At 43.3% G+C, this 23,053-nt stretch overlaps 1 protein-coding gene across 5 annotated transcripts in view; it reads right to left on the bottom strand.

The window, feature by feature from the left end:
* LOC143829273 (sodium channel protein type 2 subunit alpha-like) overlaps positions 1 to 23,053 on the bottom strand; it is a 131,575-nt gene that overhangs the window by 6,964 nt on the left and 101,558 nt on the right. For all 5 annotated transcript variants that reach the window (XM_077319830.1, XM_077319829.1, XM_077319831.1 and 2 more), the window contains 6 exons: positions 20,406 to 20,560; positions 18,138 to 18,311; positions 15,643 to 15,765; positions 10,266 to 10,544; positions 4,098 to 4,151; positions 593 to 734 (listed from right to left, as the gene is read on the bottom strand). In XM_077319830.1, coding sequence (XP_077175945.1) covers positions 593 to 734; positions 4,098 to 4,151; positions 10,266 to 10,544; positions 15,643 to 15,765; positions 18,138 to 18,311; positions 20,406 to 20,560 — 927 coding nt within the window. The remainder of the gene's footprint in view (positions 1 to 592; positions 735 to 4,097; positions 4,152 to 10,265; positions 10,545 to 15,642; positions 15,766 to 18,137; positions 18,312 to 20,405; positions 20,561 to 23,053) is intronic.

Raw genomic sequence — 23,053 nt, 5'->3', positions numbered from 1 at the left:
GAAGGCATCATCGAATCCTGTCTTAAGGGTGGTTACATCAAACACTACATTTTTAATTTTATTTAACTCATGTTTTCTTTCGATGTCACAATAGAGGCCACAATATTCTCATTTCCTCCATCTGTATAATTTATTACTTTGCTTTTGAGATGTTTTATTGATTGCACTGACTTGCATTGTGCCATCTGCCTTGAGTCTCAGTGAGGACTATGAATGAAAATAAGATAATAAAATGGACACGGGTCCTGTAATGTTCTCTTTTCCTGTAAACAGTGTGTGAAACATTGTAAGGATTCAGTTAATGGTATAAATGAAAGATTATATAAATTTATCATAATGGAGGCAGTTTTCCTCCGACTTAAATGGCTCTTCAGCTGGGAGAAGAGCCAATTAAGCTGGAGAATAGGTCCCTAGGCTACAGGAATGCTTTGCCCAGTGAAGCGGTAGGGTACCTGCCACAATATTTAATCTCGGATAAATGCCCTGTCAATCCTGTAGTACGATCCATTGTTGGATCCTCTGAAACTGAGACTTTAGCCACTTCTCTTAAAACATGGTTTCTGCGAGCTACAGACAAGAATAATTGGAACACTTATCTTCTTTTTCTGTTGGTTGAAATTATCAATTATGACACCAATGAAAAGATTCAGGGTGAAAAATGCACCAAAGATAATAAAGATGACAAAGTAAAGATACATGAAAAGGTTATCTTCATAGACTGGCTGCTGTCCAACCTATAAAAGAAGATATGACAAGATATCAACATCGTCGGATTTTAATGGAAGTAGCTTGCAGGTCAACATATTGGTGTGTAGTCACAGTCATCAATACAAGGATGCTTCTAGAGGCGTGTGCAAAAGATCACTTTACAAAACTGTCTCAAGATCATCGAATTCTACCATGGCTAATGAATTCCAGTGATCTTAATCCAAATAGGGTTGGTCCCCTTAATCCAAATAGGGTTGGCCAGAACCCAGGTGCCATAGTTTAGCAGTACAGTTTCTGGCTTGATTTCTGCTTCTCTACCTAGACGAAAACTCAACAGAATACGAAAGGATCTTATGCTGAGCCACCATGAATCAGCTATGTCACCATGCAGTACCAACACCCACCAGTACAAGAACTGTAAATCTTAGCAATCAACTTATCATTTTGTATAAATTCTAAAGTTCAAACAAATTGGGAATGTTGATGCCAAAGACCATGCGGATCCCCAGACTTCTCCAACCTCATGCCCTAAAATGTGTTTCCACTTTTAAACAAAATTTGGAACCACTGTTGATTCTTGTGAGATAATCAATCAATCCATAAAGTTTGGAAAGCAAACTTTTTGAGTGCTGAGTCATCATTCTTTCCAATTTGCTTTTTTAATCTAACAAAAAATCCATTACAGATTAGATTTGTACGAAAAATTCTTCACTTGAAATATTCAAGCCAAGTAATCATTTATCTCCTCTCTTCACTTATTCAGAGTCCAGTAGCACCTTTAAGCACCAACCTTAAGACCAACAAAGATTTATTCAAGGTGTGAGCTTTCGAGTGCACTCGAAAGCTCACACCTTGAATAAATCTTTGTTGGTCTTAAAGGTGCTACTGGACTCTGATTTTATTATGCTACTTCAGACCAACACGGCTACCCATTTGATTCTTCACTTATTCGTATGAGATAACAGAACTAAAGGGTATCAAAGCATAATAACTTTGTAATGTATATTTTTTTCATTTAGCCAGAGAAGACTTAAACTTTTGAAATACATCCAAATCTCTGGCACCAGAAGCAGGTGGTGAAGTCCCAGGTGAAAACTTCTTTCTATATTTATCCCATATCTTCATCTGAGTATCTACAATTAAATTCCCCTTCTTCTATGTTCTCTTCTTAAGATTTGGACTGGCCCATAAAAAGAACCCCAAGAAGCACTCTAATCACATTTTGCTCTGTTACCAATTCCAATGAGGATTTTCCTCAGTAATACATGCAGACAGCCATGCTAATTTAGCCATGTTATGGTATACTTTAATGCCTGGGATACCTAAAACTCACAAGTACCCTTTAGTTAGACCATTTTATCTTGGGTCTTCTAGCTTTCCAAATAAATTCATTAAGCAAGCTTTGCTTCAACGTTTTGTCTTCCTTATCATTTTGATTGTATATATCTTAAGATAAAGTTTTTCCACAGAGATAATTTGTGCTTAATGTCAAAAATGGCTGGTTTAGAATTAACTTCTATTAACCTTGTAGTGCCTTGGCGAATATTAATACCCAAATAAGTGATACTTTGTCCACCAGTTTTCAGTTTTTTCAACCAGTTTAAATGATTTAAGTTTGACAAAACTCCATTAAAGGTTAACATCACTGTTTGATCTCTATTTAACCTATAACCTGATATAAGCAGGTTATATATAATATAACCTATAACCTGATATAAGCAGCTAAGAATTAGATCTAAGTGAATGTTAGACTTCAAAAAGCAGTCTGGAAAATCACCATATCAACTGCATGCAGCAACATCTTATAATGTTTAGTACTTATTTTCAGACTAGTCGCTAAATCAGATTTCCAGATTGGCTACTGCTAGTAGCTCAACTGATACGCTGAATAAGGAGGCCAATAATGGGAATCCCTGCTCCATCCCATGCCTTATTTATGTGTTTCAACTGAATTAGTTTGTAATTTTAAACACTGCTTTTTAATTATTCAAATTCTTAAATGCTTTAATGTGTGCTGTCTTGGGGACCCTGGCTGAATGGAAAAAGCAGTATAAACATTTTAAAAATCAAATAGTCAATGATAGAGCTGTCAGTCTAAGACTCATAAAAATATTTGAAATATCTTTAGGAGGGTAACAGAGACGACTTGTGGGGACATTATTAGCTGTCTTAGTCATCGTGGAGAATTCCCATCTGGTTTTAGAACCTGTACAGAAGAGGCTGGGAAAAGACAAGGTGGCTGAGATTCTCAGGCAATAGAGGAAACTGAAGCTTTCTTACAAAACTGCGTTTCTTGGAACTGTTGTGAACTATCGTTATAACTGGGACCAAGGAGGGAGAAGTAAGGAAAGGGAAAAGGAAGGAATTAAAAGAAAAAAGGTCGTATTTAAGAGACTGGGCTGAGGAGACGTTTAGATTGAGCGCCTATAACCGCAGATCAACATCCTACTTCTTATAATCACCATATTTGTTTAGCTAGAGGAGTTCTGGAGCCTTTTTTTGGCCACCTTTGTTTAACTGGAGGAGATCTGAAGCCTTTTTCATTTGTTTTAAATAATATTTATTTATTTATTTATTTATTTATTTACTTACTTACTTACTTACTTACTTACTTACTTATTATGTTTATATACCGCCCTCCCCAGGGGCTCAGGGCGGTTTACATAATAACATAGGAACAATACATGGAACAGTATTAATATTAGTATTAACAATACATTAATGATATTTAATCAAACTACATAATGCAAGAGTGGCTTAGAAGGTAAAACTTGGGATGGTGAAGGGTTAATCCATGGTGTCTGTTATTAGTGCCTGTATGCAGCTGATTCTGTTATCATCCCAAGGCTAGCTTACTTATGCCCACAACCTGGATATTTGTATTGAAGAAGAAGAAGAAGAGTTGATTCCTATATGCCGCTTTTCTCTACTGGAAGGAGTCTCAAAGCAGCTTACAGTTTGGAATTCCCTGGTATTCATCGTGCCCAGCCTCAACCAAACGCCTGGCAGAAGAGCTCCACCTTGCAAGCTCTGCAGAACCCAGAAACTTCCAACAGGGCCCCCAACTCTTCAGGGAGCACATTCTACCAGGTAGGGGCCAGGACTGAAAGGGCCCTGGCCCTGGTCGCAGCTAGGCACGCTGCCCGGGGCCCTGGGACCATTAGCAGATTCATACCCACACAGTGATATACCCTTCAGGGGACATAAGGAGGTAAGTAGTCCCACAAGTAGATAGGACCCAAGCCGCGTACAGCCTTAAAGGTCAACGATGATTTTCATTGTTTAATCTTTTTATTGCCTTTGCATCCTGCCATTATACATCTGAGTATCAATATTGTTTTGAGCACCTTAGCATTCAATTTCTTTTTAAAAAGTAATGTACTACTTACTTTTCTTGAATCCACCGCAGCATACATGATGGGCATCCATCCTTTAAAAGTGGCCTGTAAAGAGGGACAAAGTACTATACAAATCTTCCAATTCAGACTCCATAGCCTTACAGAGGATTTAGAAGGCTATGTTAAACCATACATCTACATCTGATTTGAGGTATAAACCCTCTCTATCTTTTTTCCAGGCTGGTATAGCCCTAGGGTGATCTCACAGCAAAGTAATTTGCTTACTTATGAGGTCTGTAGAAGAAAATTATGTTTAGGAATCGCAACTTGGGAGGAAATTTAATATAACTTTAAGAAGAAAAAAACCCTGTGCTTCTCCAGTTGATACCTCCAAGGCGGTTTCAACCCTATCTGTCATGTAAATGCTCCATAGTCTTATAGTAGGGTTAGCTGTTGTATAAACCAATAGATCAACAATGGAAGCAGTGACTTGTGTTGCTACTGCTAAAATAATCTTCTTATATGGCTTCTAAGAAAATTCCTACTCCCCACCTGGATACAATTTTGGATCCTATGTACTCTGCATTGAGTCATGCAGATAACTTACTAAATCTGGTCTAGACAAAATGTTTGATCATATAAAAAAAAACCCTGTTCCTTGGGTGGACCACCTCAGACTGCAGGAAGGGAAGCTATCGTTAAATGATCCTCAATATAAGACACTTTTTGCACGTGAAAACACTACATGTGAGGAAGAAATGTTCTCCCAGTTTGTACTAATTTTCATCACATTAGTAAGTATTAGAAATCAAAACAATTTGCTCTTTTCATTTGCTTGACTTGCTTGAGAAGATTCATGGAGGAGACATCCATCAAGAATTACTAGCCATGGTGAGTAAAGGGAATGTCCATATACAGAGGCAGTACTCAGTATGACTGTCAAATCCATAACTCAAAGCCACACTTCTCCACCATAATACACAAATGCCACACATTGTTTTAACTTTGTAGATTGTGGCACCAATGGATTTTGTGTGTGATTTAATTCCAGAGATAAATGTGGAGCAAAAACCTGCCTATATAATCCAGTCTGCCAAGTGGAGTCTGAATTGCTAAGGAAAGAGCAGGGAAAAGACTCCTTAAAGGGTCTGAGAAATGTCAGACATAAAGGAAATTTTGTGTAACTTACCATGAACTTCTAGACTTAGTGATTCCAAGGGTGGGAGAAGTAAGCTAATAGGAGAGCTCTTCCTACAGTCTTAGGCAGTCATGTTGAGTGTTTGTTGACCCCAGAGAGAGAAGCATACCTCAAAGATCCCCAGTCTACCTGGGAAAGCTCCTAGTAGTGAAAAAACACTTGTACACATTGAACAAATAATCCAACAGTCTTAACTGTTCTACATGGGCAACGAGGAAGTGTAGAGAAAACTATATTATAAGCCTAGCATCTATACACACCATCTCTGCAGAAGCCACTTCAAGGTTATTAGACCAGCAACCTTCACTACAGGGACTTTGACCTCAGAACTGTGAGTAGGGAAACTCCTCTGCCATGGAACCACTGAGAATGGACATTTGCTTGACTTGGTTGAGACATTCTCAGTAAATAAACAAATTTTGCTTTCTGTGGTAGATCCAGAGGTAGAGCAGTGTTAATGGTTGGGATGTTGGGATATAGCACAGTACTTAATCCCGATGGGGCGGTGATAAGAGGTTTCAGAAATTATTGTTATTTGAATATCACTTATTGGAAATTAACTATGATTGTGCATATTAATTTGCTTTTAACTCTCCCTGTTGTTCTGTTGTTCACTGCAGGAGGAAGATGCATCTGTATGCCTGCTTCTGATCTTCAGCCACCAGCAAATGGGAAGAACAGCCAGTGCTAGGCTGTTCCTCTGGAATGAGGTTCATATAAAATTTAACATGGAACCAAAGACCATATAAATAACCTGAAATATAGGTTCTGGCTACCTCCGGCACCTTGCGAGGGTGAGTGTGACCCAGTGACCCCATACCATGTCAGGGGCTTTGAGGGTGGTCCTGGTAATGACACTGAAGGAGTGGAATTATTGTATTTGTCCAAGCATCTGAGCCATCCCTATGCGGTAGATGTATAAAAGCCATATTCAGCCGGGACTCAGACAACTGCACTGGTTACCAGTCTGCTTCCAGGTCAAGTTCATGGTATTGGTACTGACCTTTAAGGCTATACATGGCCTGGGTCCTACGTATCTGTGGGGCTGCTTGGTTGCTTATGCCTCCTGCAAGGCTCTCCACTCTGCAGGTATGAATTTACTGGTTCTCCTGGGCCCCCGGGACGTTCGCCTGGTCTTGACCAGGGCCAGGGCCTTTTCAGTCCTGGCTCCAACCTGGTGGAATGAGGACCCAGAAGAGCTGAGGGCCCTGCTGGAGTTACCAGCTTTCTGCAGGGCCTGAAAGACGGAGCTCTTCCAACAGGCATATGGTTGAGGCCACGGCAGAGTCTCATTGTTACCATCAGAGGATCCCCTGGATAGGTTAGATCTGTTTCCTCGCTCTCATCAGAAGAAAACTTGTCCCTTGGGCTGAATCAGGGGATAGGGGGTGGGGTGTTTAAAATCTTTTAGGGTAGTGATCTGCTTGGTTTGTGATAAGGGCTGTTTTTATGGGGGGTTTATGGGAATTATTGTTTTATATTTGTAAACCACTGCTAGACTTTTCAAGAGTGGCAAGGTAAAAATAAAAAAATTAAAAAGGAAATAAATTTAGTCCCCTTGTGACTTTTTTTTTTGCTGCAGCTAATTTAAAAAATCATAAAAAGGTTTTCCAAGCTGGTGTCTTTTTGGGCAACATCACGCGAGGCGCAAACGGACCCTGTCACGGCCGCAGGGCCATCAATCCCAGTACGGGACCATGTATCACCTGAATTACAATCTTATCGCAGCACGTTCGTGCCAAGGACCAGCTTAAGGGGAATACACGAACTGATTTCCAGAGGAGCCCTGGATGCCTCTGAGGAAGTTAAACCCTATAGGGAGAAATTAATTCTCTTTGGGATGTGCAAGCCCTTGGCCTGACGGGGTCTGCGACCTTTACCCTCCTGCCTTAATGGACTCGGTCAGAAGCTAGGAAACCACCCACTTACATTGATCTCCCTTCTACTCCTGAGCGTGAGTTATCTCATGGTTTCTGTGCTTGGGAGGAGGTAGAGCCTGTCCATTTACTCTTACCTTAAACCATGTCTTCTCTCCCCGCCCCCCCTGGGCGATCTTCAAACTTGCCTGTTAAGGTAGGCAGTAATGTCACTTCCAGTTACATGCCATTTCCGGGGGCATGGCAGGGAGGCAGGGTCAGGTGACATCACTTCCGGGGGTCCTCAAAGCCTGAACAATTATTCTAGGGCTTTTTCCATGCTCAAAAGGCTGATCTAGACAAATCTTTAGGAGAGTCAGGCAAGATGGGGTAGAAAGTGCTGTCAAGTCGTAGCTTAACCCTCATAGAGCTTTTAAGGCAAGAGATGTTCAAAGATGGTTTGCCATCGCCTACCCCTGAGCAGTGACCCTGGAAATCCCCTGGTAGTCCCCCATCCAAATACTCACAAGGGCTGACCCCACGAAGCTTCGGAGATCTGACAGGATTGGGCTATCTTGGGCCATCCAAAGTCGGCGAGGGTAAAGCAACTTCCTTCTTCCCACAAAGTACTACTCTCATGGCTTTATCAGTCCCAACAGCTACTGTCATGGTGGCAAGATACTAACTAGGTCCTCACATAAAGTGCAGAGTTCTACAAACACTGAATGTAAACCCTATGTCTTCGAGAGAGGGTGGGTCACTTTCATATTGGAAATCTACATATCCCAGAAGAGTACAGAGACTCTGTCCCAAAAGGAAAACATGCATAGGTTAGAAAAAAGAAACTAATCCTCCCCAAAACACTTTAAAATCAACTAGTGCCAGTAGGCTTCCTCGGAAGCTGGGAGGTTGTCCTCCTTTGGAAGTTTTTAAGCAGAGGCTAGGTAGCCATCTGGCAGAAACGCTAACTCTGTGAACTTAGGCAGATTGTAAGTGGGCGGACAGAAGGGATTGTGTAGGTCCTCAGCTCTTGTGGCCATTTCCTGCATTTTGCAAGGAGCTGGACTGGATGGCCCCGGAGTTCCTTTTCAACTCTGTGGTTCTGTTATTCCGTAAACCAGCAGTACTGAGATATAGAGTTTTTTTTTATAGTCCGATGGTCAGACTTGAAGGAACTCTAGCAATGAAAGCATTTAGTACAGTGGTCCCCAACCTTTTTATCACCAGGGACCAGTCAACACTTGACAATTTTACTGAGGCCCAGGGGGGGGGTAGTCTTTTGTCGCCGCCGCCTGAGCCCCTACTCACTTTCCCACCGGCGCCCCTGACTTCCTGCTGCCCACTGGGGGGCGCTGCCAGCAGCAGCTGCCAAGCCGAGGGGGAGCCCCAGCCATGGCGGCCGCTGGAGAGCTCCAAAGGTGAGCCGGCGGCAGAGTGGCAGGGCAGCCCCCGAGGCAGCAGCCGGGGAAGAGGACGAGGAGGAGCCGTGGCCCGGTACTGACTGATCTACGGACTGGTACCGGTCTCCGGACTGGGGGTTGGGGACCACTGATTTAGTATGTTAATATTCCCAGCAAGAATAGAAAGGAGCACTATGATATTCCTACCTCTTGGGCTCTGTGAAGCCTTTAGCTGGGAGCAATGGCGCCTACATAGTGCTACTTGTAGAAACAATCTGCTGCCAATCAGAAGAGCTCTGTCTCTCTAAACACCATCCAACAAAAAGAAGAATGTGGGGGATGGGAGAAAAGGATGTTTAAAGAAAAATTCTATTCTAGTAAGAGCCAGGACCTCATGATCTGCTGTCTATTAGCCAAGAAAAAGTAGCCTGGAGATTACTGAGGGAGCCTCTCTCTCTGGGGCTGATGAAAGCCTAATGACTCTTGACCAGAAAAGATACTTTTCTAGCAGCTCAAATGGCTCCGCCCCTCGAATCACCGGAGAACTTGCGTTATTTGTGTGGAAATATAGTAAGAAAATGAACGCATGAATATTACTTATTGTCCAATGCAGTTTCCAAAATACACACACAAAAATCACTACTTGTGCTCTGAGTATGAGAAACCAGAGAAAAAATTAAACAGTATATTAAAATCTGGGAATCAAACCTCTCTCTACTCCCAAGTTGAGCAAGCAAATTAAAAAACCCCTCAAATCCTTTCCCACATAGACATTAAAATCAACATTCAAATCAAAGGGGGGGGGGAGAGAAGTTATGTGTACTTACATCCCAGTGATTCCAATGGGGCACAACTGGAAACTTAAGCACAAGTCTTATAAAAGGCACAAGGTAGGGTTCTTTTATTTCAAGAGCACTAGCCCTGGATAACATTCTGAGGTGTATGTAAGGTTCCCAGGTACCCCTTGGCAACTAGTGGGGGGCTGGGGAGGATTTATCAGAGGGCTCGTGCCAGCAATGCATACTGGAAATGATGTCAGCGCACCAGAGTCCAAACACCAGAGCATCCCTGGCATCCCCCAGTGATATACTGGTATCACTTCCATGTGCACAGAGAGTTATGTCAGTGCATTGGGATGCTGTTGATGTCCCCACCATGTGGAGACTGTTCCCCCCAGTTGGCTGAGTGGTGGTGGACAGCATCCACTTGGTGGGTGATCTCTAACCCCCATCAGGGACACAGGAATGTTGGAAAGTCTCTGGAATCTAATTTGGACAAGAGAAAGTTCTGTGGTTTCAAGAGGGAGTGGGGTTGATGCTCTGTATTGGGTTTTTGTTCATTCCTCAGGAATCAGCCTCTTCTTTCTCACATCTTCACTGTTATTCTTGGAGTTAACTGACATTTTTCTTCTTCCTCTCTCTCATTATGAACGCATGTTATACTGAGGTAAACTTAATGAACACTCCTAAGCTTTAGCCAGGCTGTTGTTGAAACACATTAAATGCTGCTTTCTTGAATACGTGTGGCTCTACAAAAATATCTCCACACTGGATTAAATCACAGACACTGCTATTTATTCTAAATATAGGTGAAATATCCTGTACCTGGTTGAGCAGTGGGGGTATTACCTCGATAGATGGATTTCTTTTTGTTCACTAACAGGGGACTCTAGGTATGTCAGGGGCGCGATTATGTCCTAAGAAATTAACCAGCAGCATATAGTAAAGGAAAAGTTATTGCAAAAATCCAAACAATGGCTACTTACCACTTGGAGTAGTGAAAGATATCCAATTCCAACATTATCAAAGTTGACTTTCACATTTACCCATCTTGTTTCATTAGTACTGAAAAAACGTTCACAGTCGGATTTGTTCTCAATTTTTTCCCTTTCCACAATGTCTCCACCGTTGGTGCTAATACAATGGTAAAACTTGCCAGCAAACAGATTTACACCCATGATACTGAAAATCAGCCAGAATATAAGGCATACAAGAAGTACGTTCATAATAGATGGGATGGCACCTACAAGGGCATTCACAACCACCTAGTGAAAAAGAGAAACAAAGTGAACCAAGGCTATCTAAAAAGATTGTACCATCATGTCAAAAAGTCTGCCTCAGGAATGCATTACTCCATCATCTCTTTATAAACCTTTTTCGTTCTCAGGACAGTCTTGTAATTCAATAAACTACTGTATTAATTTAACCGGGCAATCAGGCAATCAATTCAAGGCAAACGCATCTCTGTGTAAATGAATATGACAGTCAGGAATAAAATGCCTTTTCAACAATTAACAAAAGGTTTTTAGGAGGCAAAAGGACCACGCTGCCTCAACATCTAGCAACTGTTCACAGTTAAAGAGAACAAGGGTCTTTCTAGAGGGAGGATGCCCACCTTTTATTGCCACTGCCCATATTCTCTCTAAGAGACAAATGACTATGTTACTGGTCTAAGGCCAATAGAGGATTGATGTACCAGAGGCATCCCAGGACTCCTTGCATCAGGTGACTAACCAGACGTGATTTTGGGAATAAAGGCGAACTCGCTCTATGCCTTCAACAAAGTTTTAGCAGGTAGCAGAGGGCAGGCAACGATGGCGGAGAAGTTCAGAACGATGAAATTTGGAATATAGTTCACATAAAGTAGTGATCCCCAACCTGTGGGCCGCGGACCACATTTGGTCCATCGATTAATTGGAGGTGGGCCGCGAAGGACGCCTTCTCCCCCCCCCCCCGGCCCTTTACAACACACTTCGGGTGTCATTGTCTCCCATCACTCCCAGAGAAACAAGCTCAGGGTTCCCATTGATTTGTCATTGTCATGAGTTAAAATGTCCATGAAAATCAAATATTCCTTATGTTCATTGTTGTGGTGTGTCTGTATCTTATTTTGAAGTGGTGTTTAAACATTACCATAGCGATCAGAGAGCGTTAGGGCAGTGGTTGAGAGTAGAGGAATAAACTACCCCCCCCCCACCGGGCCTCAGTAAAATTGTCAAGCGTTGAGTGGTCCCTGGTGATAAAAAGGTTGGGGACCACTGACATAAAGCATGCTGCACACTTGCAGGATTGTTCTTTGTATTACGAATAAGCCTATAACTTTGACAGCTCTCCTGATCTTTTCCTTGAACATTCACCCAAGACACTCAGAAATGATGAGCAAATGCCAAATTGAGGTGAGGGGTGTTCATCCATCACTGGGTGCCATCTTGGAAGAGGCATCTCCAATCTCTCTTGCCTGAAATATAACAACTCTTCTTATAGAGTAGAGGTCCCCAACCTTCTTGTAGTCGGGGACCGCCTCCGAGGGTGGAAGAGAGCCGGCGGCCCGGCCGCCATAGCTGCATGTAAACGTGCACATGCAGTTGCCGCGCATGCACGTTTTCAGCACTAGGTGGCGCTAACGCGCATGCGCAGAGCTGCCGCGTGTGCACGTTTTCGCCAGCAGGGGGCACAAACACGCATGCACGGCAGCTCCGCGCGCGCACGTTTCTGTCGCTGGCATGCCGGCGGCCGTGCCTGCCTCTTCCCCCCCTCTCGGGGGGGAGGCAGGCGCGGTCGCTGGCGGCCCGGAACTATGGCCTTTGCGGCCCGGTACCAGGCCGCGGACTGGGGGTTGAGGACCCCTGTTATAGAGCATTCTTTGACTGCTCACCTTGTATAATGCCAAATGTGTATGCTACTGCAGGCATCATCGTAGAAGAGGCAATATTTCTGAGGTGTGATTGCAGAAGGAATGCCTCTTCTAAAATGGTAAAAAGGTAAAGGTATCCCCTGTGCAAGCACCGAGTCATGTCTGACCCTTGGTACCTGTTGCTTTTAGATTTCATATATATATGAATATGAATGAAAAAAATCTGAAAGCAGTAAAGTCAGCTCTGGCCCTCATAGCTGCACTATTCTAATACAACGATGATTGTACTATTCTGAAATGATGGAAACGTAAAAAACGTGATCAGTCAGTCAGTTTATCTAATCTGCCAGCATAGCCTTCATTTTAAAAGCCATAGTTTCTCTAAGGACAAAGGAGACATAACATTTGGGGGAAACTCAATGTCAATGAGTTGGAGGTGTCACATGTGGTGCAAAGAAGATGCTAATAAAGTCAAAGTCAAACTTTATTGCACTAGGCCATAGGCCAGGGGTAGTCAAACTGTGGCCCTCCAGATGTCCATGGACTACAGTTCCCATGAGCCCCTGCCAGCAAATGACTACCCCGCCATAGGCCATCGCAGGGAAGATGCTAATAGGATCCTAATATTTATGACAAAAATTTCAGCAGTATTGCCAATGATATAACGCACATAAAATCCTTCTTAAAGGTAAAGGTAAAGGTATCCCCTGTGCAAGCACTGAGTCATGTCTGACCCTTGGGGTGACGCCCTCCAGCGTTTTCATGGCAGACTCAATACGGGGTGGTTTGCCAGTGCCTTCCCCAGTCATTACCATTTACCCCCCAGCAAGCTGGGTACTCATTTTACCAACCTCGGAAGGATGGAAGGCTGAGTCAACCATGAGCCGGCTGCTGGGATTGAACTCCCAACCTCATGGGCAGACAGCTTCAGACAGCATGTCTGCTGCCTTACCACTCTGCGCCACAAGAGGCTCTATAAAAAAAATAAAAAATCCTTCTTAGGGAGGCATAACTGTAGGGTGGACTTGGAAAATTGAGAGGTCAGGTTGTATAAAACCAAGTTTCATCCCTGGTTATTATAAAGACCAATATGATTCATATTTTTACCACGTAACAGCCTCCCAACTTGCGGCAAGTGTTTACGCTAGCAAGATTTAATGTTCTTCTGAAAGAATATGCCCCTGTAATTTTGGCTGTAATTCTGGCACTGAAGCCATTCTACAGAGTTTTTCTACTGTCCAGTCTATGCCATCGACCCACTTTTTTCTAAACAACATGGACTTAATAATGAGACTAAGATCATTTTCCTACTAGGAAACAAAAACTCTCAAGTGATTGATTTGGTTGCTGATTTTGTACAGCTGGCTGTGAGGTCTGGTAATTATAGAACAATGGATGCTCTTTAACTTATTTTTTCTGTCATCTTTTGTATGCCAACAAGTAGAAGAGTTGGTTCATATATGCCTCTTTTCTCTACCCAAAGGAGTCTCAAAGCGGCTTACATTCACTTTCTCTTCCTCTCCCCACCACAGACCCCCTGTGAGGGAGGTGAGGCTGAGAGAGCCCTGATATTACTGCTCGGTCAGAACAGCTTTATCAGGGCTGTGGTGAGCCCAAGGTCACCATCTGGCTGCATGTGGAGGAGGAGCAGGGAATCAGACCCAGCTCGCCAGATTAGAAGTCGGCGCTCCCAACCACTACACCAAGCTATGCAAATGCAAGACTAGAAGGAGGAGCGGGGAATCAAACCCAAAAGTCAGTGCTCCCGGCCACTACACCAAGCTATCTCTTCTGATTCTGTTCAATATGTTCCTAGATAAATCAGGCTTGGAATAGAAGCCCTGACTTTCAACACTGCTATGGGATTGATAGTTATTCTCGCTACATGGTACATTCAACAAGGCAGCAAGAGGCCTAGGTCACCATGTGAAAGGACCATGTGAAATTCTGAAGCCCCTTCCACCAACAGGCAGAGAAAGCTGCAGGGGACAGTAACCACTCAGGGAATGAATAACCTTTAGCTCCTTTACTCTGTGTACTATTTATCATCTCTAAATCTCTTTTCTTAGCAACTAATTTTCCCTAGGAGCAAAAACCTCAGCTGTGAAGATACCAAAGTGTGAGATAAACAGCACATGCAGAAAGGCAGCCAGGGGCTTTTCCTTCACTGTGTTTGTGTGATCTCTCTCCCATTCAACCTTCTCTGCTTGTTGAAGAGGAAGAGTTCAGACTTCAGACAAGCGCAGCTCTCACGTGGAGTACATAATGGGTAGCTAAACCCTTTGAAACCATTTCCTGAAGTAAGGAAGGTAGGGGAAGACAATGAGGCACAGCTCAAGCATTCCCCTGTTTGGCTTGCCTCCTAACCATCCGTAGTAAGAACTGAGCAGACCGTTTGGATTGCTATTCAGAAAACATTTTTATGCCCACCTTTCAGTACCACTCAGGACCCCCAAGGTTGTGAACATGAAAACATCTAAACACACAGAAGCACATGAACAGGGAGGAGAGTTCGTAAGAATTTGTGAGAGAATACCAAACAAAACCAAAGAGTTTTCATTGGCTGGTAGAAGACAACAATAACAGAGACAGACCAAAATGGGTATTTTTCAGTTCAGTTCTATAAAACCTGATTTTTTGGTGGAGGGGAATTTCTGAAATTTTCAATACCAGTAGGGTATTCAGATCCAGGATTATTTAGAAATCCTGATTTTTGGACAGTTCAATAGACCCGAGAAGAAAAATACAGAATTTTTAAAGGTTGGCTTGTGTTCTCCTACGGTTTAAAGTGCGCTGGAGGAGAAGCTGGCACCAGGGAGAACACGCTGCCACACACAAACCTGATGGGGAATTCTCAGCTCCTGCCATGCCAGCCAGTCCTGAGCCGGCTCCTCTCATAGCTTGGTTTTAAGTGAGCTGTAAGGGGAGCCAGCTCCTGCTGCCTCAGCTGATCCTCTCTTGCAGCTCAGTGTAAACCAAGAGGAGACGACCCCCCAGCTGATATTCGTTGTAGCTGAACATGCTCCAATAAAAGCCACCCCCCCCAAAATCAAACTTTATTCAGGCTCAGCTACACTGGTTATTGTTGTTAGGTGCGAAGTCGTGTCCGACCCATCGCGACACTGGTAGTTGATCAGATTATATGATCAGTTGAAATAATACTTGGCTGAGTTTATGCCAGATGCACACCCCTGCTAGCAACCTTGGGTCATTTTTATGTAGACCACACCCATCAGTCTCATTTCTGTAAAGGGATAATCTACGCAGAGCATTCGTAGAACGATGACATTAACGATAACAAAAGCAATTTCGGTGACAACTGCTTCCCTTCTGGGAATGATCAACATGTAATCACGGCTAATTTAATGCCTCCTATCATGTCATACTTACCCAGGAATGTCTAAAGCCTCTTGCTGTAGGGCTTTGTGTCATTTCATCATGACCCTCTGCACCTCCCTTTTCACTAAAGGGGCGCTCCATTCTTTAAAATGTCATTTTGTTTCACTTACCCTCATTCCTTCAAATCGTGATAAGGCTCTCAGGGGTCTCAGAGCTCTTAGAGTCCGAAGCGATTTAATGGGTGTAAGGTCAGAATAACCCAAAGCACTAGCTGTTAGACTTATTATGGACACCTACCCAAAAACAAGAATGGGTATCATTGAGGGAAACATTATAAAATTAACTTTTATCCATTTGTTAGAAGTACTTAACCTGCCATTCGTTATAGAAAGGCCCCCTTATGAAAACACAAAAAGAACACCAAGCAATTTAGAAAATCTAGATTTTGAAAACAACCCCGAGGAGAACTGGTACCACACTGGCTGAGATTAATCTTATTGTACACACCAACACAATTTAGATGAGTTTTCCACTGTCACAGGGGAGGTTCCCGGTAAACCATGCCTCAGAATTCCAACTTGCATACTGTCTGTCAATCATAACACTGGAATTTACATGGTACTGAAGGAGAGTCAGCCATGGGATAAAGAACCAAGAATTTTCATACCTCTGTATATCCAGCAGACAACATAATGTGCTAATCCACAGTCAGAGTTAACCTCTGATATCCAGCTGTGGAAATTTTATCCTGCATGCGGCAACACTTTGAAAGTGGAAGAATCAAGAGCCAAATCTCAGCCAGTCGTGGGGATCAGATTGAAGTTGGGTTCTTCCAGCATGGAAATGTTGCTACATCCCAGTCTTGGTAAGATGCAACAAATCGAGCAACAAACAAATTGATGCAACAAACCAATCAATCAAATCTTGATTGGTAAGATACAACAAAAAATCAGAAGCCCAGCTGATTCCCCCCCCCCCTTTCTCTCCTTCACAAGTTGTCACTTTGGTCTTTAGAGAAAATTGCACCTGTTGTCCACAGTCCAAGCTCTCAGTCTGTTGTGTGCATGTCAGAAGATATTGCTTCCATTTCCAAGACGGGGTTGGGGGACAAAAGATGGGGCTGGTTGGCCACTGCCTAGCCCAGTGCTTCACCCCCACCACTGGGCCTGCTGTGGGCTGCTTTTGCCACTGGTGCTGGTCCTGCCATGATGCTTGGGCTCAATTGCATAGAGGTAGCCAGGAGAAAACCCTATTTTTTGTAGATTTAACTTTAGGGGAGATCTAACACCCCATTTCAGATTTGTTCCGCGAATCTAGGGAGCTCCTGATCTCCAAGCCCTGAGGCTGGCTGGGAGTGGCGGGTTATAAATTCAATAAAACTAAACTAAACTCTCCCTACTGAGGCTGAAGGTTCCTGCCCCCCTCCGCCGACACCAACAGCAGAGGCCTTGCCCCCCCCCACTAACACACACACACACACTTCCTTGCAGCATGGCCAGCAAGCCTCTGACAATGCTGGCTCCTGACCTCCACAGAGTTCTGAAGTATGCACATATCCAGACCACACTTATTTAATCTTTGGGAGGCGGGGAATTTAAAGCCCCAATGTGATCTTTTTCTTTAAGTTTTCAGATTTTCCTGCAAACTATGGTGGCCTCAAGTTTTTAGAATATGTTCGATAGAGGAATATGTTCAATGTAGCCCCAGTTCGTGGATTTAGATATCTATCTCTCCAGAAATGGGGGTGTGAGTGTCACATGTTGCTAATAGCATACAGTTACAAAAACTAGGCTGGCATGGAGAATGGTAGCTGAGGATATTCTCGAGATTCTGTGGGTACTGATGGAAGTTCTAGTGTTGTTGAGCCTCGCTGGTAAAATATTGACTTAGAATCCTCAATGCAATCAAAATAAGAAAACAATTAAATCAGGCTATTTTCGTGTTAGTATCTACATATGTGCAGAAGATTTAAATACTTTGGCAAAAATGTTCCACATTGATGCAAAGCTTTTATCATTTATCCCTCTACCTCAGCCATAAACACAGAATACTTCAAAAATCTTCATAAACACAGGAAATGTATGTGGTAACTGTCTGCCATTAATTTGCCACGTGTGGTTGCATAAAACATGCTGTATTTAGTCAGTTCACAGGTGAGAGTAGCCCACTTCAAATGTTACAGATGTATAAGAAAATACAGATCATTAACATTAATTGGTTCATTAATCTTTTCTTATATGCTGCTCTTCTCTACCCGAAAGAGTCTCAAAGTGGCTTACAACCGCCTTCCCTTTCCTCTCCCCACAACAGACTCCCTGAGAGGTAGGTAAGGCTAAGAGAGCCCTGAGATTACTGAAGAGTTGGTTCTTATATGCTGCTTTTCTCTACAAGAAGGAGTCTCAAAGTGGCATACAGTTGCCTTCCCTTCCCTTTCCCCACCACAGACACCATGTGAGGGAGGTGAGGCTGAGAGAGCCCTGATACCACTGCTCCGTCAGAACAGCTTTATCAGTGCTGTGGCGAGCCCAAGGTCACCCAGCTGGCTGCATGTGGAGGAAGAACAGGGAATCAAACCCAGCTCGCCAGTCTACGCTCCTAACCACTACACCAAGCTAGCTAACCATTACGCCAACTAAAGGATGCCTAACAAAAAGAATATACTTACATCAACAATCATGAAATCCAGCCAGCACCAAGCATTACTGAAGTAGACCTGAAAGCCATAAGCTACCCATTTAAGAAGCATTTCCAGAATGAAGATAAATGTGAAGACTTTATCAGCATAGTCAAGGATGATCTTGATAGTCTTGCGCTTTTCATGATAGATGTCTTCAAAAGCCTATGAGAGAAAACATTGCTACAAATAAAGTTGTATTGGCTGCCAAAATAAAGAACGCATTTGTCTCACTGTGCTGGTTATGATATTCCTTGGCCTTACTGATTTGCAATAATGTTCAATTACATTTTGGATACATGCTACTTATTGCACCTGAGTATCTTCTGCCTTTTCTTTGAAACAGCATTATCCACCTGCTACCTGTCTTGGAATGGGCGAGTCCAGCCCGCCTGTCCCCAGATTTGAAGGGGAGCTAAACCAATGGGGTGGCACCAGGAAGACCGAGAGCCCCACCCATGCTGCGCCATTGGTCTAGCTCCCCCTCAAGTCTGGGGACAGGCGTGCTGTACTCGCCCGTTCCAGGACACTACCCCACAGCTCTATCTCAGGGCCTAACTGTGTGTTGTACTGTTGACAGATGAGCTCCAAATCACGACACACCAAACATATGATGCAAGTTCTTTGTTGAAACTTAATGTTCAGTCAAGTTTTCCTGATTTGAAATGGCCTCCAGCAGCTGTTAATTGCCCTTTTCGGGAAACTTACATGTACTGATGTGCTACAGTAAATGTCTTCAACAGGGAAAATTGTGACTCCCCAAGGTTTTTTTCATGTCAGGATAACTGTGTAACGGGCTGTGGTCCCAATCCAAAATAACCCCCATGTGCCTGAGAATGATGTTTCAAAAACTCCAAGGGTCTCCAAACATGGAACTTCCAACACATGAAAGGATCCAAGGAGTACTGACAAACTGTACAATATGTATTTTAAATAATTCAGCTCATGACAAATTGATATTTGCTTCCTGACATGAATCCTTATGTGATACAAAGGGTCACCACCTCTGCATTTGTGGCCCCCTTAAGAGCTGATTTACAAAGTGTACTTGCTAAAGTACATTTTATTCTAGCTAATTATTTTATTTTAGCTGATAATCATGATATCTTAGTTTTGTGATTGTCTTGAACTTATTTACTGCATTGTGTATTTGAATTTGCAATGGGCTATGGCCTAGTGCAATAACGTTTCCTTCTACTGCTAAAGCGTCTCCCCTTTAGAGTTTTCTTTTAGGTTTCGGATTTTTCTGCAAACGTGGGGCTCTTCTCAAATTTGCAGACAGACCCATTTGTGTGTCCATGGTCTCAATCTCCTGATTTAAGTATCCGCAGAATAATTGCAATACTCTTGCCCTTTTGAACAAAATTTGTACCTTGAGACGAACAGCTATAGGCTAATCGCATTACCAATGGCCTGGCCTCGACCAGGGCCAGGGCCTTCTCGGTCCTGGCCCCTACCTGGTGGAATGAGCTCCCGGAAGAACTGCGGGTCCTGAGGGATTTACCAGCTTTCCACAGGGCCTGCAAAATGGAGCTCTTCCAACCAGGCCTGGTTGAGGCCAGCGCCTCCTTGTAAGATCGGGCCCCCCTTCCCCCCTTTCCCTCTCAGGGCTATATATGCAGTGCTCCTTGGTCCCCTCCCTGGGAATGCCGTCGCTGTCAGGTTGGTTGGGTTGGATGGTGTATTTGTTTTTGTAGGATGTTTTTATGTATTAGGGGTTTTATGGGGTTTTATATGTTGTTACCCGCCGCAAGCCTTAGGGGAGTGGTGGGCTATAAATCGAAGTAGTAGTAGTAGTAGTAGTAGTAGTAGTAGTAGTAATAATAATAATAATAATCTTAAAGCAGGACTGCCAACACTAGGAAGAGGAGCTAGAATGCTAGTATGATATCCTAATGGCATAGCTAATAATATGCTTTAGTTGTATTATGTATGATTTAATGCATTAGCTGCCTTGAGTGGCCCATGTGAGGGCAGAAAGGTGGGATAAAAACTCTGTAAAGTAAATAAAAACAAAACCGTGTTGGAAGTAAGTGTTTGGATTTCCAACCCACAAGCCAAGACAAAGATTCAAATCCTCAAAGGGCCCCGAGCGTGGGAAGGGTATCGCACCAAACAGGTTGGCCAGAGCTCCCCTACCCAATCAGTTCACATTTTCCATTCCAAAACAAGGCACTGTGGAAGGGCTGTTTTGTCACGGATCCCCTGCCTGAGAAATGGTGTGGTTTTCCAAATGGTGATACTATATATTCTACTTACCAAAGCTCCACTGCTGAGAAGAATCATGAAGACAATGAAGGTTTCAAACCAGCTGTGCTCCACAATCTTGTAGCAGGTTTTGCGAAGGTTCCACCAGAATCTGCCCGTCCCAGATTCTATGCTGACTTGACAGCATTTGAATTTCCGTACACAGTCTAGAAATCAGGGTTGCATTTAAAAAAAAATAGTTTAGGGTTAAGAGTTCTAGAAAGCAAGGAATCTGAAATGATACAATATTTTAGGGCAAATTCCCAGTTATGCACCGGCTAGGAATGTGTGAAAGCAAAATTTTAAGCGCATCACTGGTAATCAATTAATGCCTTGCAAAACATATAGAGAGGATGGAGCAGAGTTGTTGTCTTTTGCCCCTAAGCGATGGACCAGAACCAATGGGATGAAATTAATTCAAAAGAAATTCCGTCTAAACGTCCGGAAGAAGTTCCTGACAGTTGGAGTGGTTTCTCAGTGGAACAGGCTTCCTCGGGAGGTGGTAGGTTCTCCATCTTTGGACATTTTTAAACAGAGGCTGGATAGCCATCTGATGGAGAGGCTGATTCTGTGAAAACTTAAGGGGGTGGCAGGTTACATTAGATGAGCGATAGGGATGTGAGTGTCCTGCATAGTGCAGGGGGTTGGACTAGATGACCCAGGAGGTCCCTTCCAACTCTATGATTCTATAATTTTATGATTCTAAGAGAAAATGCAAATTGGATTGCAATACATTTAACTTTAGTGCACGCTTTCAGTACATTTCCACTTGCACAAGGGCTGCAACATGGATGTTTTTTGATAGAAGCAATCCTGCAAGTTATGCAAGTACTAAGGCTATTGTTGCAAATGTCAATACATAACCGATAGAGGATGCTTAGCAGTACGGAACCGAAGGGATGCTTTAGATGAAAGGAATCCTAAGGGCAACATAGATCTGATCGTATTTAAGGTTCTGCAGGAATACTGGTCTGTTTAGCAAAGAGAGTTTTTTTACTGCTCTTTTGCCTTTAAATTGGGGTGGTGGTGGTAGTGGTCATGTTTAGTTGTTAAATTATTTCTCTGAATTTTAAAACATATACACCTTGTTTTCCCCCCTTAGAGTTCAAGGTGATTAGAGGTTTGGTTTGAAATGGGTGCAAAATAATAATGGTCTGGTTCCAATTATTCTTGGGGGGTGGGGAGTCTGTCAGTGGGATCTGGGATCTGGACATCATTGGGACCTCCTCTCCACCCCGCTAGTAATGGGGGGGGGGGGTCGGGTTTTATTTATCTTTCCGCCATGTTGGGAATATTTTGTCTTTTAATGGGGTTTTAACGGGGTTTTAAGACATTAAATTGAATAATACTAATACTAATACTAATAATAAATCTACTGCTGAGTTAACACTGTTAATGAGAGCTTGGGACGTGACAGATCCTTTGGTTTCCAGATCCATTTCCCAGACAGGGGGCTTTTCAATTGCAGTCTAGTGTCCTTTCTTGCGGAAGCAAAGCGCCCTGATTGATTCCTGACTCTAAAGCAAGCGGCTTCCCACCAGCTGACTGATGGCCTCCTACTGATCAATGTTTCACTACAAATGCTCATATCAAGAAAGGCCATCAAGGCCTTCCTGGTCAATTCTCATGTGACTGTATGGATCAGGTTACTGCCATGCAGTTCAACAGGACAGCCTGCTTTTGGATTGTGTGCACTGTCGGAAAGATCTCATGAAAACGGAGGGAAAGTTGAATATTAAAATAACAGCTTCTAATCTCCACTATTTTCGATCCACAGTGTATAAAATGTGCATTTTTTTCCAGCGATGCTAGACGTATCTATGCTACACACTAATTTTTAAAAGTTGCTTCCTTGAGAATCCCAGGAACTGCAGTTTGGTGAGGGGTTAAGAATTTTCTGTTCGAAGTCTATAGCACTGAATGAAAGCTTCCAGGACTCAACCAGCTTAAAGCTGCTGCCACGTGGGGATGAGATTGTCCTTGTCGGCAACCAGAAGCTCCCGCAGTAAAAGAAAGTTTCAAGATGGCTACAAAACCAGGGGAGAAGGTTTTACTCATCTGGATGCTGGGTGCTACATCACAGCTGGATGCTACATCACAGCTCATCAGTGAAATGTCAGAGTTTCTGGGATGCTGGGGAGGGCCTTGTAATTACCAACTTGTCTGTACACAGATGTGCATGGGCAGAAGGGGAGGAGCTGGGAGAGTCAGCAAACGGAGACAGAGTAAGGGAATGATATGCATGCTGTCCGTGCCCTCTCCTGGCTGCTGATGCCATGGCCCCCTTAGTAGGGGGGCTGTTTTCACAACTCAGTGAAGGTACAGCCTAAGAGCTTGGGGTGGACAGGCAGAAAGAGACAGAATAAGTGGAGGCTAAAGCCAAATCTAGAAATACTTATAGAACTCAAGACAAAACCCAAATCAAGTAAGCGCTCAGGAGAGATCTGGGCCCCATTGGAGGTATCAAATCTCCAAAGGGCCTGCAAAAGGGTGCTGTCCGATCAGACATACGGTTGAGGCCTCCCTCTGATGGACTAAGGGGTGGAATAATGTTTCAAATTATTGTTCTGTAAAGGGAAGCTTGGTGTACCAGACTGCTTCGTAACAGAAGGCCCAGAAACTTGTTCTTGACTGTATCTTAAAATATCGCCAAGGCTGAA

The sequence above is a fragment of the Paroedura picta genome, chromosome 2 (assembly GCF_049243985.1).
Source record: "Paroedura picta isolate Pp20150507F chromosome 2, Ppicta_v3.0, whole genome shotgun sequence".
Taxonomy (NCBI): Eukaryota; Metazoa; Chordata; class Lepidosauria; order Squamata; family Gekkonidae; genus Paroedura; species Paroedura picta.
This window is presented reverse-complemented; position numbering and strand designations above follow the sequence as displayed.